The following is a 17,562-nucleotide window of genomic DNA, read 5'->3' as shown; positions in this document are numbered from 1 at the left end:
GGTTGAAGGGCAGAGGTGACCCAGCGAAGGGTTTAAAGACAAAAGCAGAGCTAGTGAAAAGGCTAGTTTCGAGCACAAGATGCGTACTTCGAGGTGTTTTGATTGCTTGAGAAAATTGTCAATTGTGATTACTTACACTTAAATTGACCTAATTTCTTATACTTTAGGGTCCTTTAATACATCAAGAGCGGAAAGGATAAAAACATCATTGATCCTGATCCCAATAATCTTTATTGCAAACGAAAACGACTACGCTCGGCAAACAACACAAGTTCACACTCCACCGCTAAACGACATGTTCCCGTCAAGTTCCCTGAATCTAGTATGTTGAGCTACTCACTTCAGAGGATACCTCTGTTTACCAGAGCGGAATTAAACAATCATATAACACGTTCTGGGGTCTAGATAACTGTAGATTTCCATTAAAACAGCGTTGTTAGAAAACGAAGTGTAGCAGGACACAGCAGAATTGTCGGCGCGAAATCTTTCAATAGAAAAATGTCTACTTTTTAAACATTTATTCTTCTTTGAAATGCTTTCTATTTCTCTTTAGAGCTCTTCTATTCTCATTTCATACTGCTCTACAAGCGCGACAACACTCTGATCAGTCTGAATGCATGCATCCTTCGACTCGATCAAATCGGTCTGAGTTTCGATATCTTTTCTCTTTGCCTCATTTTCGACATTCTTTTCATTAGATTCTACAGTTGTAATCTAACTCTCTAGCTGTTCATTCGATTTATCATTTACGCTGCTTTCCGAGTGTGCACCCTATGAATAAAGCCCTGGATAATTGATGAGTAGTTGCTTTACCAGTGAATCTTTGAGGTGGAGGCTTCCTTTTGCGCGGCGAAGCACGCCACTGAAATACCGAAGGTACAGCATTAGTTTGATGGCATATTTTTCCCGCAATACTTTTCTTCAAGTCTTCCATTTTAAAATGGTGCGAGCAGACCATGGTTGAGTCCAATACTTTGAAGCTTTTTCCTTCCTCTCGACGGATTGCATGAAGCCATTGCTTTCTCGCGAGTTTTTCTTAATAAATTAATAAATTGTGCCAGAAACTTTTTGACAAGCGCTCACAAGTGCACAAATCCATGCCCGGGTGGCCTCGTCCCTATGCACTCGTTTTAGTCTTCACTCGGCCGCCGCCATTATTGCAAAGGTGAATGGTGGAATGGAGTGGAATGGTTGACTTTCTTTTCATCACCTAGAGAACTGGGCCCCTATGTTAGAGCCCAGGCTACTATGAGGTAGGAGAGAAGAAAACAAGTGTGACAGTTCAGAAGAACGGTCTATAGCGCGAAGCAATCGTTAAAGAATGAAGATCTCGGGCTGTGTAGCTTTTGTGACTGGTGGAGCTTCAGGAATAGGGCGAGGAATTTGCGAAACTTTGCTGCAGTGTGATGCTAAGGTGAGTCCTTTCTTCATATTGTCTCTAAATGCTTCGTATACGCGACCTTCAAGGTCGATTGCGGAGTGCTGTAAAAAGTAGATTAAAGTATTCAGCGATAAAATTAAAGAAAAGTTATGGAAAAAGCTTTTGTTTTTTTTTTTATGTTTTTGTTTTTTTGTTGCTTTTTTTCCACACAAATTTCACCAGAGGTTTATTGTGCAGTTTAAAAGCAATTTCTCGATAAGATTTTGCATAGCTGTAACACCTCGCGCTCTAGGACGGCTTTCTCTAGCAAACTCAAGAAAGAAAAGAAAGAAAAGTGAGTGTACTTTCCACCTGGGTATGATGCGGGCTTCCTTACCTTCCAACTCGACCAAAAATGATTATTATACTCAGCCACTGAAATAGACCTAACAAATTTTATTCATACCCACTGTAATAATTTAACCCCTGTTATAAGTAAACTTTGCACTATTTCAGCAATACAGAGATAGTCCACTCAGATGCATTGAATCTTTTTATTCTACCAAATCACCAGTCTTTGTACACACATAAGTCTATCTATTCTTCTGCATGCCTCCATCCAACTATAAAATCAATTTTCACTCATGCATATTCTTATTTATAATTTCCTTCTCTCCTCCCTTCCTCCTTTCCTTCTTTCCTTCTTTTCTTCATTTATTTATTCATTCTTTCTTTCTTTCTCTCTGTTTAATAAAAAGATTCCATGTTGCTGTACCTCTGTTCAAAAACGAAAATGTGGCACACTAGGTGCAGTTGAGTGTGTCCTCCCTTCCCTCTTTCCTTCTTTTCTGCATTCTAGGATTCATTCATTTATTCACTCTTTCTTTCCTTCACTCAGTTTAATAAACAGATTCCATCTTGACCTCACCCTTGGTTAAAAACGCTAATGTATTATATGAATAAGTAAAGATTTGGTAAAACATTTGACAATGAAAAACTGCGATAAAATATTATAAAGCATGACACGACGTTTCGACGTTTCCAGAACGTCATTATCAAGTAAACTAAAATAATAAAATCGAGTATATATATAATGAAGCGGTGAATAAATTACAAAACGTCAAAAGTTAAACAAAGAGTTTAGCCCTAATGGAATCGCTCTGGGTGTTTAAATTGGGCCTTATTGTTCTTATGTACAACATTTATATTTATATTCATTTATATTTATGTTCATTATATATATACTCGATTTTATTATTTTAGTTTACTTGATAATGACGTTCTGGAAACGTCGAAACGTCGTGTCATGCTTTATAATATTTTATCGCAGTTTTTCATTGTCAAATGTATTATATAGTATTTTTTTCATTCATTAATTGTTCATACTCTCATGCATTCATTTGTCATTATACCTCCAGTTGATAAGTAGGGGTAATAAAGTTTCACTGAAAGAACTGAACAACTTTCACTGATTTTTTTTTTAACATTTTATCAGGTTGCAATAGTTGACATAAGCAATGAAAGAGGCAGAGAGGCAGAGATAACTTTGGGTGAGAAGTATGGAACTGGATCCATAACTTTCATCAGATGTGATGTTTCTGTTGAGAACAGTTTGAAAGGTTGATATTTCTGTTTGCGATATAATGACATTTTTAAAATGTTTGTTATCTTTCATTTTCATTAATACCTCAGTTTATAGGGTCTTATCTGGTATTTCATTTCATTTATGGTGGTAAGTAAGTAAAGCCACATACTCAGGCTTAAATTCACACCAATTGTAAAACAAAAACTTTTAGAATAGGGATAATGACGTTGTTGTTCTTGTTTTAGAGGCATTCTCAAGAGTTCTTTCCTTGTGGGGTTGCATTGACATTGTTTGCAACAATGCTGCTATTCTGGATGAAGACAATTGGAATCAAACTCTCAATACTAACCTGGTGGGCTTTTGAAATTACTGAAATTAAACTATTATTGACATTTTTCTTGTCTTTCGTTAACCCTTTAGCTGCCATGACTGTTCAAGACAGGATTTCTTCATATAATGTCAATACAGTGCAAACTCGATTTGACGAAGTGCCAAGGGATTGGGGAAATTGGTTGGTTGTATCAAGGGTTCATAATATCGAGGTTCTGTGGCATACATTTTACTGTAACTCTAGCCGGGCCAAAACTGAAGTATTGTTCATTAGACAGAGGACTTTGTTATATAGAGGTTCGTTAAATCGAGGTTCCACTGACTGTACAATATCAAGGAAACAAGTGATGATGATAAAGAAAGATCTTAATTAGGAAATTATTCATTGATCCAATTAGTCTCAGAACTAGCAGGGCTCAACACTGATTTTTCGCCTCACTAGCCAAGTGACTAGGGACAACTTAGATGTATCATGACAATTTCAGTTTGTTGTTTACCAGCCAAACTGCCTGGTTAAAATTGTTAACCACTAACCAAAACTGAATTTGTACTAGTCTGTGGCTAATTGGCTACTATTAGTGTTGCACCCTGACTAGGGAGAAATAGTGATGAGATCTTGGCTGATAGATAATTGAATCAATGAATGAGTACACAGCGAAATCACAGTAATGAGTCTATAAACAAACTAAACATCTCTCATTTTTAAGAGTTGAGTAATCATCTTAGTAGCCCCTCTCACATATATGGTACATGTAAATTCTTTCCCAACAGTCTAGTTTGAGATTCACACATTAGTACATTTGGTTAAGGATAAGAGGAATTGGATGCTCCTATTGACATGCTGATATGTTTCATTGTCCACTAACTTAGAAACATTCCATCAAGGAAGTAGGAAAATTCATTTTTAATATGAAATTTTACAAAACATAATTTTTTTCAGGGGGGAGTCATCCATGGAACTCTTCTTGCCATTGATAATATGAAAAGTGGTTCAGTTATCATTAACACGTCATCCACTGCAGGTAGGTAGTTGTAACCCTTTCAATCCAAAGATTCTCTTATTGAGTAATTCTCCAAACTGTCTGCCATATCATTCTTATGATAGTAGTTTGGAGAATTTAGTATTGATCCACCAATAATTCCCTAGTTGAGATTTTCCTTTATCTTTGTCACTTGTCTGCAGTACATTGTATTGATATTCAATGAATTTGAAAATATGAAAATCCTATATGTGAACTGCGGTTTCATGAAATGGGTGAAAGCAATCCTCACAGTAATGAATCCTACTTATGTAGTGTAGTGAAAATAAGGCCTGAAAAAAATTCATGCCCATGCAGGATTTGAACCCATGACCTCTACATTATACCAGTGCACTGCTCTACCAGTTGATATTGTAAGGGGAAATGATTTCTTGGTCACTTGTGGAAGTTGAAGAGTTTTAATATTTAATCATAAACTGCAACGTGGTGGCGTGGTGGCCTCATGGTTGGTGCGCTCGACTCCAGATTGAGTGGTGCGGATTCAAGCCCCAGCCTGGACATTGTGTTCTGTTCTTAGGCAAGACACTTTACTCTCACAGTGCCTCTCTCCACCCAGGTGTATAAAATGGGTACCGGCAATTTAATGCTGGGGGTAACCCTGCAATGGACTGGCATCCCATCCAGGGGGGAGTAGAAATACTCCTAGTCACTTCATGCTATAGAAACCGGAGTTGAGCAGTCCGGCCTGATGGGCCACTAGGCTCGTAAACAGACTTTACCTTTACCATAAACTGCAACAGACTCATACTGTCATTGCTGCTATCGTTATTATGTTGTCACTTCTATGAATAGGGTCACTTATACTAGAGGTGATGATGTTTACTGGTTCTAAAATGTGACAAATTTTTTGGGTCTTTTGTTAGTTTTTATGTGTTTGTTTTTTGTTCTTGTTGGTTTTTCTTGGCACAAATGGATGAGACAGTGCAATGATTGACATTAACAGATTGTAGGAATGAAAGGAGTTATTCATTTAAATAATTTTTTTTTGTTTGTTTTTTTTGTTTGTTTGTTTTCCTTCATCTGTTTTCCTTATGTCTAATTTAAGGCCTAGCACCATGGAAACTTGCTCCGGTATATTGTGCCACAAAACACGGAGTTATTGCTTTCACTCGAAGTATTGCAAAAGTGAGTAGTGTGGAGCCCTAGAGATCAATACATCATATGGATACAGGATAGATCATTGCTTAATTTAGAAAGGGCCAGGTGGCCATTACTAACAGTAATGATAGAGGTTTTTCTGATTTCTCCAATTTTTATGACAGGCAATGAAACATAATTATCATCTAACAGCTTTGAAATATAATGGTACACTTCAAGTGATGTTCAATAATTACTATTCTACTTAGGCTTGTCATTATATACTTAAAACCTTCCACTCCTAAGATCTCATGCGAAATTCTCCTCACTGTCTGCTATGCAATTCTTATTATGTTAGGTTGGGGAATTTGGTATGCAATCTACTGATAATCTTTTAACAAATTTTTTTCTTTATTCCCATTACCTGACTACTTATAAGTAATGCATTCAAGTTGTTATTGTAAAAAGAAATTCTGTCTTGGTCACTCAAGGGGGTTTGGCGGGTTAAATTTTCAGAGTTAGCAAACCTGTGTAGACCGCTGACCGGTATACCGCTGACAGAGTACCGGGAACTAGGGAAAAACTGTGATCGAACAGCCATGCTTCCTAAAGTTAATGTTTATTATTTTATCTGCCTTACGAGCAATTCATAGGAGAATAAGCCTATCATTACTTGATTTGTAAGTACGTTACTGACTGTTATTTACAGCTGTACTTGTTGAGCTACTAATTCTAGCTTGTATTTTCTATTGTAGAATCTCTTCTACATCGTTGTTTGAAAATAAAGCTGTAACATCGAGGAGAACTCTTCAAAAATATCCATATTCCATTCATACTTTACTATAAGTGCTTTCATGAGAACAAAAATGAAATAGAGCTGTATACACGAAGCAAAAAATTTGTGAAAGAAAAAGAAATGAAAGTGCAAAAATAAATAAATAAATAAAACAAGTATATGAATAAATAACCTTGATTGACACCAGCTTGTCTTGCAATGGTGAAAAGTAAACATATCATTTTGATTCAAGCTATTGTCAGTTTTAAGAGGTTATCATCTATTCGTGCTGTTCAACCCTTCTAATATAGTAATTTGTATATATCAACAAAGTTGAAATGGTAAATTGGCCACCGTTACGATTATAAAAGGACGTTTCGAGCGTTAGCCCTTCGTCGGAGCTCCGACGAAGGGCTAACGCTCGAAACGTCAGCTTTTATAATCGTCACGTTGGCCAATTTACCATTTCAACTTTGTTGATATACACAAATTATTTCGTTACCCCCATCGACGCAGCCCCAAACAGTTTCTTTAGAAACTATCAGCCTTTATTCACTTCTAATATAGTATTTCTCTGTTGTTACTTTAAACTAAAGGCAGCCATCAGAGATAAAGGAATCCGAGTTAACTGCATATGTCCAGGAAGAACAGACACAGAAATGGACTTTCCAAGACACAGATTAACAAAGGAGGAAATCGAAGCTCAGGATAGCCTTCCTAAACAACCGTATGTAACATGATGGGATAGTGATCATGTGCCATTTACCTGGCTAGTGACCCACATCTGCTTACATGTTAAGTAAATAAACAGCTTCCCTGAGTTATACAGTCCCGCCAGCTGTGGTTTATTTCTTTACTCTCGCTACCTCATTTCGTAGTGTATAGACCTAACCAGTATGAATAAAGGCTGATAGTTTCGAAAGAAACTGTTTGGGGCTGCGTCGGAGTAACGAAATCATTTGGATATATCAACAAAGTTGAAGTGGTAAATTGGCTACCGTAACGATTACAAAAGCTGACGTTTCGAGCGTTAGCCCTTCGCTAGTCATTCGCTCCGACGAAGGGCTAACGCTCGAAACGTCAGCTTTTGTAATCGTTACGGTAGCCAATTAACCACTTCAACTTTGTTGATATATCCAAATTATAGACCTAACCCAGATAGACAGACAGTTAAGCAAAAATGTGTAGAGACAAACACAGACAGCCAATTGGATAGAGATGCAGATCTGTCAAGCTCTTAGTCTGTGTCCGTCTACCTGACTGTCTATCCATAGACAGTCAGGCAGACAGATGGACAGTTAGACAGAGACAGGCAGACAGATGGACAGTTAGACAGACAGTCAGGCAGACAGATGGACAGTTAGACAGACAGTCAGGCAGACAGATGGACAGTTAGACAGACAGACAGGTAGACAGATGGACAGTTAGACAGACAGTCAGGCAGACAGATGGATAGTTAGACAGACAGTCAGGCAGACAGATGGACAGTTAGACAGACAGTCAGGCAGACAGATGGACAGTTAGACAGACAGTCAGGCAGACAGATGGACAGTTAGACAGACAGTCAGGCAGACAGATGGACAGTTAGACAGACAGTCAGGCAGACAGATGGACAGTTAGACAGAGACAGGCAGACAGATGGACAGTTAGACAGACAGTCAGGCAGACAGATGGACAGTTAGACAGACAGTCAGGCAGACAGATGGACAGTTAGACAGACAGACAGGCAGACAGATGGACAGTTAGACAGACAGTCAGGCAGACAGATGGACAGTTAGACAGACAGTCAGGCAGACAGATGGACAGTTAGACAGACAGACAGGCAGACAGATGGACAGACAGACACAGACAAAGAGCTTGACAGGCACCCAAACAGATAGAGATACCAGCAAAACGTACAGTCACACAGACAGACAAAGGAAGATATGTAGACATTAGCAGACAGATCAGTAGACAGACACCCAGACACACTAGTTGTCATGATGGACCGAGTCATATCAATATTCCCTATTATTCCAACAGAGTTGCGGATGTGGCAAAGGGGGTTGTAGAATTGATCGAGGACGACTCCAAAATTGGCGAGGTCCTAGTCATTTGTGTTACAGATGGAACAAAATACAAACAATTTCTGGATGAGGTTGGTTTCATTTTTGTGAATCTTCCTCACATTCTCCTCACATCGTATCCACTGCATTTTAGTAATATTCAATGATTTCTTGTTGTAAATTGGACATTGAGTTGGTTTACGCAGTCAACTTATAAAATCCTTCTTTCCGATCTTGATGGGTTGGTCGAACAGTCCTATAGATCGTTTTCACGTGACGTCACGGCGGCCATATTGCTATCAATAAAATGGCGGTCATGTTGCTGTCTGGGTCAGTCCCTTGGGATTAGCAATATTTTTTTAGATGTAAACAGCTTCTTTTGTTCCAGTTAATTTATATAGCTGCTCAGTGTGTTATTGAAAACGTCTTATAACTGTGGAAGTATATCTTAGGTACAGATTAGTCTGTGTGGCAGCTAAACTAGGCGCGATCAAGTGTCTTAGCTCGACACGCGCGAGCGAAAAGTCCGCGCACAAAAGGTAGTGTTTGTGGCGGGTCAGGCGGTGTGCGCACTCCGATTGCACTGCATTGTGGTTGCGTTATTTTCAATATGGCGGTAAAAGCGGCAGAAGTCAGCAGATTTTGACTGAACACTCTGTAAAAGTAACGTCGTTTCTTTGTCCTTTCACTATAGGTAAATGTAATTTGTTATATTCTGAATATTTAGAAGCATTTTTTGTACGTGTATTTGTCACGTATTCTATCGTTCTCAAGGACAAACGCAAGCACTGTTTCTTAGCATGTAATTTGAGACCGGATTTCGTTGTACATCGTTTGAAGCCTTTCAAAGATTTGTATGGCCACTTTGATCCTTCTTCAACAACTATGACCAAACGCTCTCCAACGGTACAAATGTTTCATGCATTTTAAGTGATCGTGTTTGAGACCTGTTATGGCAGCGAAAAGGCCCATCGTTGCGCTCAGTGAAAATTAGTTCCAGTTTTCTCAAATTTGAAGTCTGATCCTCGAATTTCCCTTAATTTTTGTATTTAGATCTAAAGTATGCCACCTGAGGAAGTGATCCCACAGTGACACGCGTGTATTTGTAACTTTCCTTTCGGCTGCCACTTACCCTACCCCAGCTGAGGTTGATAGACCTACAAGACAAGTGAACTTTTTAAGACAGGTGTTTCTGCTAGTACACGCCTAACAACGCGGAGATGTCATTTCTAAAACACTGAGTAACAAAGGTCAATCACTTGAAATTAAACTGTAATTAACATGTACGCTCAGAAACAATTTATGTAGTCGAATTATCTTTATTTAGAGCTCACAATTATGATAAGATAACTGATTCATGGAAGCTTCCCAAATAACAAGTTCAAAATGAAAATTTTATTTTATTTTATACCAACTGTGTTAAGCTCAAATTGCAGTAATCGTTGTTTAGACTGACAAACTTCTTGCTCATATTCGCAAGCGTCAGATAAGTTGAATATAGCGTTTAGATATGTCACCGGTAGATGTTTTGTGTCAGGAAATTTTGACACGTAACTAAAGTTCATTCAAACTTAATCATTCCGTAAAAATTTCGGATTTTTTTATCCATACTTGTGTTTCCTAGACTGAAAAAACACTTCCTACAGGATCAAACGATTCTAAGATACTTTGCTTATGTTGACTGTAGTTTGTAAATTGTTTTGGAAACCAGATCATATTCCTCACAGCCTTTCTACCCCTGTAACAGAAAAGAAAATAGTTATTTAGTTATTATTATTCTTGTTGATATGTCATCAAGAATACAATTATTTCACCAGTATTTATAACGAAAAGATTGATATTTAAGGACAAACGTAATGCGGTTATAGCCAAGCTTTTTTTTGTAGATGAAAAAGAAAATATATCTCGTAACTGCTGTGAGGGAAAAAGATGATATACTAGAATCATTACATTTTATGGTTCGTGTGTTTGTATGTCTATTATTAATCCTTTTTAACTCCCAAATGTGATTAACACGTAACTTCTCCCTATAATATTTGTACATTATCCTGCAAACAAGTGATGAGAATACTCAAGCTTATCAGTTAGAAGCTGTTTTCTTGATTTAATACCAAATTCTCCTAACTAATTTACAAGGACATATGTAGCAGCTAGGGAGAATTAACAAATCAATCAGATCTTGGGAGTTACAGGGCTGAGAGGTTGCAGGTCTGGTAGTGTCCAAGTTAGACTGTTCTTTAGCAACGATTTGATATACTGTTCCCATACGAGTTAAAAACTAAGAAAAAAAATTGCCTTAATTTCATTGGGTTGAATGGCAATATTGCGAGTTTCATGCATGACCATACAATTGCTTGACTTCACACAGCCGGGTCCTCAGTGGTCTTGCCATCAAACTCACTTTAGTTGCAACGACCACAAGTCTTGCGACAACGTACATCCATGAAATCTGGATATTCCTTGCACATGTTCTCAAGTGCTCCTTTTTCACATTCCCCTGCTGCGTTGGAAGGATAGTCCTCACATTCTGCAAATAAATATATAATAAATATATAATGAATGTATAATAAATATATAATAAATATATGATAAATATATGATAAATATATAATAAATGTATAATAAATATATAATAAATGTATAATAAATATATAATAAATTTATAATAAATATATGATAAATATATAATAAATATATAATAAATATATAATGAATGTATAATAAATATATGATAAATATATAATAAATATATATTTTAAAAGATACCCAAACTTATTGCTGAAAATATTCCCCCCACTGCACTCTGAAAAAAGGAACTAATTCCTTCTTATTCTGAAATGTAAATGTATATTTATACCGAAAGGTGTGTATGTTGGGTAATTATGTAATTCAATTTGCCGTGATCATGAATAGCTATGCCCTAACTACACATTGTAGATGACGCATCATTCATCTATGTTCCATAATAATAATAATGATAATGATTCGAGTGTAACAGTACCGACTAAGGCCACTAACACAACATGCAATGCGATTTTGATGGTGTTAGTAAGAAAAACCAAAGGAAAACGTTGTTTTCGTGAATTTCATAAATCATTACTTGAAAGGTGATAAAAGGTGTCGTGGACTCTATCGTAAATCTGCCCATCCTGAGATTCCAAAATGTGTGTCTGGTTCCACGCAGCTGAAGGAAAATGATCTATACAGCTTCATGATATAACTACAAGGAAAACACTCACCTTCCTTGTCGCTCTCTGAGATCGGATGAGCTGAACAATTGAGGAAAAATTGTAAATAGATAAATCACTGTTCAATGAATAAATAGCAAAAAGGAAGATAAATAGATAAAAGTTTCCAAGGCATCAAAGAAGGAAAGTTAAACAATGCAGGATTTCCTATACAAAATGTATTATCTCGATGTTTCTTGATTCATATCCTCTGAATGTCGGAAACGAAATGATTTTTCTTTTCCTTCTTTATTAATTATCCTAAAGCCATCTTAGTTTGGTCATTGATCCCTATCTGTCGTTCACAATTTTTTTTACATTTGTCATCAGCTATATCTGTGATATCTATGGAACATTAACTCACTGACTCCGAAGAGTTCCTCGCATCTATTTCCTCCTCACACAGTATCAGCCCTGAATCACATCAAGGTAACGAGAATAAAACAAATGATCGCCAAATAAAGAAGCTCTTGATTATGAAACAAATTCTCCTTGTCAGCACCTTAGGAAATGTAAAGAGAACAGTATAGGGAATATGGAGACTGATTTTAGGATCTGAAGGGTAATAAGTAGCACTTACGAATGGCCCTTCTGCAGTTTGTTTCTGCAAGGCTCTCGAGCATCTCCGAAAAATAGTCTTCCATTTTTTCGCCCTCCACTACGTCACCGTTTGACTCCGTCATCAGTCTGAGTCTTTTTCTGACCATGCCAGCCCCAAATCCTACGGCTATTACACGAACGCCTGCGTTTCGTAGAGGCTCGGAACTTTCTCTTAAGCCTCTAGCGCCAGTGGACTGCACACCATCCGTCATCACTATCGCGATTCGAAACGCATCCCGCCTTCTTTCAGATGAGAAGAATTCTTCGTATGTTGCTTCCAGGGCTTTGTCGATTCGCGTTCGGCCCTCAATTTTCCTTATGCCCTGCACAACATTTTCGAAACTCTCTGACGTTCTATTAAATCTAACTTTAACAGAGGCTGATATACTAAATTGCACCAGAGCTTCTCGGGAGTTATTGGTTTTGTTTCTCATTCTCGTTGATAGGCCCTTCACGAGTTTCTTTTCGTTGTCGAATTCTGACCTGGAAATACTTGTTGAACTGTCCACGACAAATGCCACGTCCACTGGACATGTTACTACCGGCACAGCTAAAACCCAAATGAAGATAATAAGGGTCAGTTTTGATCAACCACCGCCCAGTTAGGCCAATGGATAGTGCGCTGGACTGTTTTGCGGGAGGTCGAGGGTTCGAGCCTCGGCAGGACCAACACTCAAGGTCTTGAAATAATTGAGAAGAATTTGCTACCTTTCTATAACATCAAGAAATGGTTAGATATTCTAGTCTTCTTGGATAGGGTCGAATAAATGGAGGCCCCGTCTCCTGCAGGGTTGGGGTAGGAGACGTTAATTTCCCAAACACGAGATTACTGTGTGATGGATGTCCTCCCCTGGGGTGGGATGGTGGGTTTGTTGTGAAGGCCGTAAGTTAGATAACTCATTGGGTTAATTACGTCACCTTCGTTAAATAAAGAATATTGTATTTTATTATCCAACTACACCTAGACGAGTACGAATAACGCCATAGACGAGTACAAATATCACGCTGTATTTGTACTCGTCTATTGTAGTACCGGTTAAACTGGTTTTCTCGCATCGCGCAAGCGAAGAATTGGATTGTAGTTACGGAAAAAAAAAAAAAAGTGGCGGACAATTTCAATCATATTTCCGACGACGAAGAGTCAGAATGGCTGGCAAATATAGATCCAAGTTCATTTGATGAATCGAACGAAGAAAAACAGCTTGACGACCAGAAAATTTCTTCATTTAATGAAGAAAATAGAAACAGCAACACAACAACGCGCCAATTCCGTTCCGCTTCGCATACTTCTGTCACGCACTCCCGTAAATAAATATCCGCGAAATTCGCCCGCAGAAACAACAGTTTGGCGTGTTGGATAATAAATAACTTATTAGACGTTTTGTTGTGTAGTATCGCTGAGTATTTTTACTCGTTATTTGTATTTTGACTCGCCCTACGGGCTCGTCAAAATACGACACAACTCGTAAAAATACTCAGCGATACTACACAACAAAACGTCTAATAGGATATATGTATTGTATATTGCCAATAAAGGTGGGGTAAATTGACTCCAAGGTAAGTTATTCCACAGCCTGCGAGCAGACTGGCACTAGCGCTGCGACAGGAACGGCGAAGCAAGGAGCCACAGAGGGCTATGGCACGAAATTGAGACCTCGCACGATTGCTTCACGCGTTCACTCGAATCTCGCAGATTCACCTCTCCCGCCGCAGCGCAAATGACAGCCTGCTTCCAATTTCAGCGGCCATTAAGAACCACTGACCATAAGAAGTTCAAAATACGCCTAGATAGCCGTTTCCGCCGTAAAGCAATGAAAAATTATGCAACTTCGGCAATTTAGTAAGTCACAACGCGATGCAATTCTGCTTTTAAAATTTTGTATGCTAGCCGATGGTCATTTTATCTCTTTGAAAATATAAATTTCTTGCTATGTTGTTAAGTTAAAGTCTGAATAGTCACCCGTTGGAATAAAGTACTTAGCGTCTTTTTCGCCGGGGTAAAATACAGGTCAACTTCCGTGCCGGTCTGTGAGAGGAGTGCCATACACATCTCAGGGCGTTTTTCAGTGAAATTTTCGGTTTTTCGGAGAAAGAAGAGCGCGATAGAACTTTTTGATATAATTTGTGAAAAGGGGTCCTTTAAGGAAAAATAAATTGAATTACGAAATTTTGCAACTATCGGAGGATTATCGATATTTATGGTCAATGGCTCTTAATTTGGAACACAATATACAACAAGATGCAAAGCTGATATTACCGCATATGTTCTCAATCAAATTATCGAGTGTTTCCTCGAGTTCCTCGAAATTTTTTCTTATAATCACGTCTCCTCTTTGACCAGCTGCTTCTTTAAAATCCTTCTCTTTCAAACCTGTACCAACTCCAACAACAAAAATCTTCGCCTTTTTTTCCTAGGAATCAAACAATAGTAATAGCAAATTCAGTAACTGACTTTCAATCGGGGTCAAGGTAGAAATCAATAGCTGGGAAAATGGCACAAAACGTCAAAGACAAGGTCTTACCTCCAATTCTCTCGACGTGTTCTTAAGTGTAATATTTTCTCTTTTATCCCATGTTGTATTGATAAAAAATCTCCCGTCAGTAAAGAGGAGTACGACATTTCTGATGTCTGGTCTGTCGCCTCCATCCTGGGTAAATAAATGTCTCGCAGCTAGGTGTTGAGCCAGGTCTGTGCGAGTTCCATCGTTTTTCGATGTTTTTTCCAAGGCTCCGGTCACGAGCCTCTTCAAGTTGCTTACCTTGTAGTACCTTGAGTTGGCGAAGTCGTTGAGGACGGTTGCATTTCCTCCAAACGTAACAACACCAACGTGACTGTCTTTTTCAGACACGCCAATGTTCTCCACCAAATGATTAATGATTTCCCCCATTTTATGGAGCTGTTCGTCATCCATACTCTGTGATATATCAACCAAGATGGCGAGGTCCAAAGGTTTTTCACATTCTAAATGAAGCAAAAAAAGTGAAAACTGAGAGAAGTTCCTTAAAGGTGGCAATGGCATCTTGGTCTAAAGTTGGACTTGTAATGCATTAAATAGTTTGACCTGCATTCGATTTTTTTACATCCGACATGTGATGGAGTAGCGCATCTTAAACTAGAGATAATTAGTGATGTCCTTCACTTTTCTAAGCTTGGACCTAAAGCAATGAAAATTTGCCTTTAAAATCTGATTCGAAATGTTAGCATTATAACTCGTTTATAATAGTAAGCCGTTCGAAACTTTTGTTGAGCGCACTGTAAATTAGCGCCGGAGGCTAAGTTTATAAATACAATGCTTTTGGCTTGAAAATATGTTGAGTAGACTTTTTCCCGATGATTTACAAAAACCAATCCAATGTTAAGGATCATTTTGTAGCGCACTTGAACAGAAGAGTTCCTGTTCTTTTCCCAGAATCCCGAGATCAAACTTCTCGGAATAGGTGGAATGAAATTTCCATGTCTATCTAGATAGATCGTTATTCGATTGAGTGTCATAAAACCCAAAAGTAATTACAATGGCTAATAAGAAAAAAGGAAAATACCTTTAAGAGCCAATGAGAACTCGAAGTAAAAACAACCAAATTGCTTTAAGCGTGGGAACGCGCGGACAACCAAGTCTTGATTTGCATCTGATTTAGAGAGAGAATGGCGCGAGTTTTCCGGACTAATCACAGAGCGAAATAAAGCAAAACCAAAGCAATGCGGATTACTTTTTACTCCAATACTGACAATAACTTAGTCTCCGTACTGGCCGTTCGTTGGTCTTGTGATTAGACCCGGCCAAAAGGGGACTGCTTGGGAACTTAACAATATTGACGTAAATACTCCGATCGTAGGTCTTCTTCAGGGCCGCTTATAAGACCTAATACGGGTTATTAACTTTAGAGGCAATGGTTGGCGATTTCTCAATTTTCATATACTGTCTCGTCAAGGAGAAATTTCTCCACGAAAAAGAGATCGTTGTACATGATACAGAGTGAATACGGAGCCATTTATTCGGCCTCGCTGACAACAGCTTAACCTGAAATTGACCCTACTGTTTTTTGTCCAATCAGTTTAAAAAGTTATTCGCGGCGAATGTTTGTCCTCATACTCTTCTAGCCATGCAGACTTGCATTCAAGGCAATGAAGACTCAAAATTTAATGTCCTGCCGAAAAAATGTTCGAATCTGTCAATAGTTATCACTAACACCCAACAAACTTGAACTGAAAATGGTGACCAATTACAGTTCGAGATCACTAACGTTAAAATGAGGATTTCGAAAGGTTATTGTAAACTACTAGGCGGATAAAGTACCCGTTGGATAGCGTGAGCTGCCCTTTTAATAACTGGGCCTTGCTGGATGATAACGCTCATCAATATATGATTGGAAGTTAGCCGATAATCGCGGAAAATATTTTGTTTGTTTGAATTGGCGAAATTATACTGTATAAAAAAATATCGGTGATGGATCGTGTCATTCCTTACCACATAGGAGTCAAGAGGTCAATCCGTATCAGATTAATTCAAAATAGATCAATGAACATAACGTAATCATCCCTTTTACAGAGATAAAAGAAAACAACACATTTTAACAACAATTAATCCTGAGCTATAGTGAGGCTGTCCAATAGGCCACTAACCTAAGTGTATAACGAACATTAAATTCAACGGATATGGAAATTTTTTTTTCTCAGCTCGTGAGCGGGCGGTATTCTATAGAGAGTTTCATTGACTTCAGCTTTTCGGTGGAAGAAAGACAAGATTTGCAGACACCATTGCAGCAAACAAATGTTGGGGGTCTTTACCACTCGCTTGGCTTTTAACGAGAAGTACTGAGACTCTGGACTCTTCTCTCTTTTTATTCTTCCCTACTACAACGTCTCAGATCTCTTCTTCTTCTACTGCTGCTGCTGCTGCTGCTGCTGCTACTACTGCTGTTATTTTTCTTCTACTTTTAGCAAGGAGTGCCCACGCATTAATGCAAAAATCACAGACATGTTTGGGTTAGCTGACCGAGGGAGTTTCCATAGTGCATTCGTTGTTTTGCAAAGGGGGAAATTGGGTGGCTCGCTCCGAAGCACTTGGCGAGCACCAAGGAATCAATTAAACGCCAATGATCGAGCTGTACTGATTAATTCAATAATTGAAAACTCCATGTAAAGGCTTATCTCTATCAGTCATATAAAAACAAGTCTCACCACAGCTTCCTTTCCTTGACAAACCAACGACGAACACCAGGAGACAAATAAATTTGAACATCCTAAATGAAGTCTTCTTCACTATATCTGAGAGTCTGAGGAAGTTAACCTCGATGGCGCTTCTTTTTTATGAGTCATAATAAAGAAAGTTATGCTCGCTCGCCTAAAGAGCCCCATCCATTAACACATCAACCAATGCAAATATATGTTGATGATGTAAACAACAGCAATTGATACATGGGGTACGTGCGGTAATGAAAATCATTGCCTAAAAATAAAACGAGGAGTTCCTGAGGAAAAAGCCAAAAGAAATAGATCGGAGAGATCCTAGAGTAAGGTTGAGT

The 17,562-nt window shown here is 38.3% G+C and overlaps 2 protein-coding genes across 10 annotated transcripts; one reads left to right on the top strand and one right to left on the bottom strand.

The window, feature by feature from the left end:
- Positions 1-1,170: 1,170 nt before the first annotated feature.
- On the top strand, positions 1,171-12,026 carry LOC148734745 (15-hydroxyprostaglandin dehydrogenase [NAD(+)]-like). Of its 6 annotated transcripts, none has more exons than XM_088755024.1 (8): positions 1,171-1,414; positions 2,856-2,979; positions 3,191-3,297; positions 4,216-4,297; positions 5,361-5,440; positions 6,764-6,894; positions 8,187-8,304; positions 11,770-12,026. In XM_088755024.1, exons 1-8 carry the CDS (start codon positions 1,322-1,324, stop codon positions 11,779-11,781), a joined length of 747 nt encoding a protein of 248 aa, XP_088611150.1. In that variant the 5' UTR covers positions 1,171-1,321; the 3' UTR covers positions 11,782-12,026. The 6 variants fall into 6 exon arrangements, 5 of the variants coding, with proteins under 5 accessions (XP_088611150.1, XP_088611151.1, XP_088611152.1 ...); XR_015999278.1 differs by lacking the exon at positions 11,770-12,026 and adding an exon at positions 9,266-10,179 and having other exon boundaries at positions 1,175-1,414; positions 6,764-6,961; positions 8,190-8,304; XM_088755025.1 differs by having other exon boundaries at positions 1,178-1,414; positions 8,190-8,304; positions 11,770-11,997.
- On the bottom strand, positions 9,586-17,460 carry LOC111326875 (collagen alpha-1(VI) chain). Of its 4 annotated transcripts, XM_088755020.1 has the most exons (8): positions 17,219-17,449; positions 14,562-15,001; positions 14,297-14,450; positions 12,020-12,589; positions 11,804-11,853; positions 11,452-11,481; positions 10,614-10,739; positions 9,586-9,950 (listed from the first exon to the last, which is right to left on the bottom strand). In XM_088755020.1, exons 1-8 carry the CDS (start codon positions 17,277-17,279, stop codon positions 9,945-9,947), a joined length of 1,437 nt encoding a protein of 478 aa, XP_088611146.1. In that variant the 5' UTR covers positions 17,280-17,449; the 3' UTR covers positions 9,586-9,944. The 4 variants fall into 4 exon arrangements, with proteins under 4 accessions (XP_088611146.1, XP_088611145.1, XP_088611147.1 ...); XM_088755019.1 differs by having other exon boundaries at positions 9,586-10,739; positions 17,219-17,460; XM_088755021.1 differs by lacking the exon at positions 11,804-11,853 and having other exon boundaries at positions 17,219-17,435.
- Between the last annotated feature and the right edge of the window lie 102 nt (positions 17,461-17,562).

Source organism: Stylophora pistillata, chromosome 3, assembly GCF_964205215.1.
Source record: "Stylophora pistillata chromosome 3, jaStyPist1.2, whole genome shotgun sequence".
Classification (NCBI taxonomy): domain Eukaryota; kingdom Metazoa; phylum Cnidaria; class Anthozoa; order Scleractinia; family Pocilloporidae; genus Stylophora; species Stylophora pistillata.
Note: the sequence above shows the minus strand (reverse complement) of the source record. Positions and strands in the feature narration are given on the sequence as shown.

Coding starts and splice junctions, on each gene's coding strand:
- LOC148734745 (XM_088755024.1), top strand. CDS start 1,322: ATGAAGATCTCGGGCTGTGTAGCTTTTGTGACTGGTGGAGCTTCAGGA. Junction 2,980..3,190: donor TGTTGAGAACAGTTTGAAAG/GTTGATATTTCT, acceptor TTCTTGTTTTAG/AGGCATTCTCAAGAGTTCTT. Junction 3,298..4,215: donor AAACTCTCAATACTAACCTG/GTGGGCTTTTGA, acceptor AATTTTTTTCAG/GGGGGAGTCATCCATGGAAC.
- LOC111326875 (XM_088755019.1), bottom strand. CDS start 17,279: ATGTTCAAATTTATTTGTCTCCTGGTGTTCGTCGTTGGTTTGTCAAGG. Junction 14,451..14,561: donor ACACGTCGAGAGAATTGGAG/GTAAGACCTTGT, acceptor TTTGATTCCTAG/GAAAAAAAGGCGAAGATTTT. Junction 12,590..14,296: donor TTTGATTGAGAACATATGCG/GTAATATCAGCT, acceptor TTTGGGTTTTAG/CTGTGCCGGTAGTAACATGT.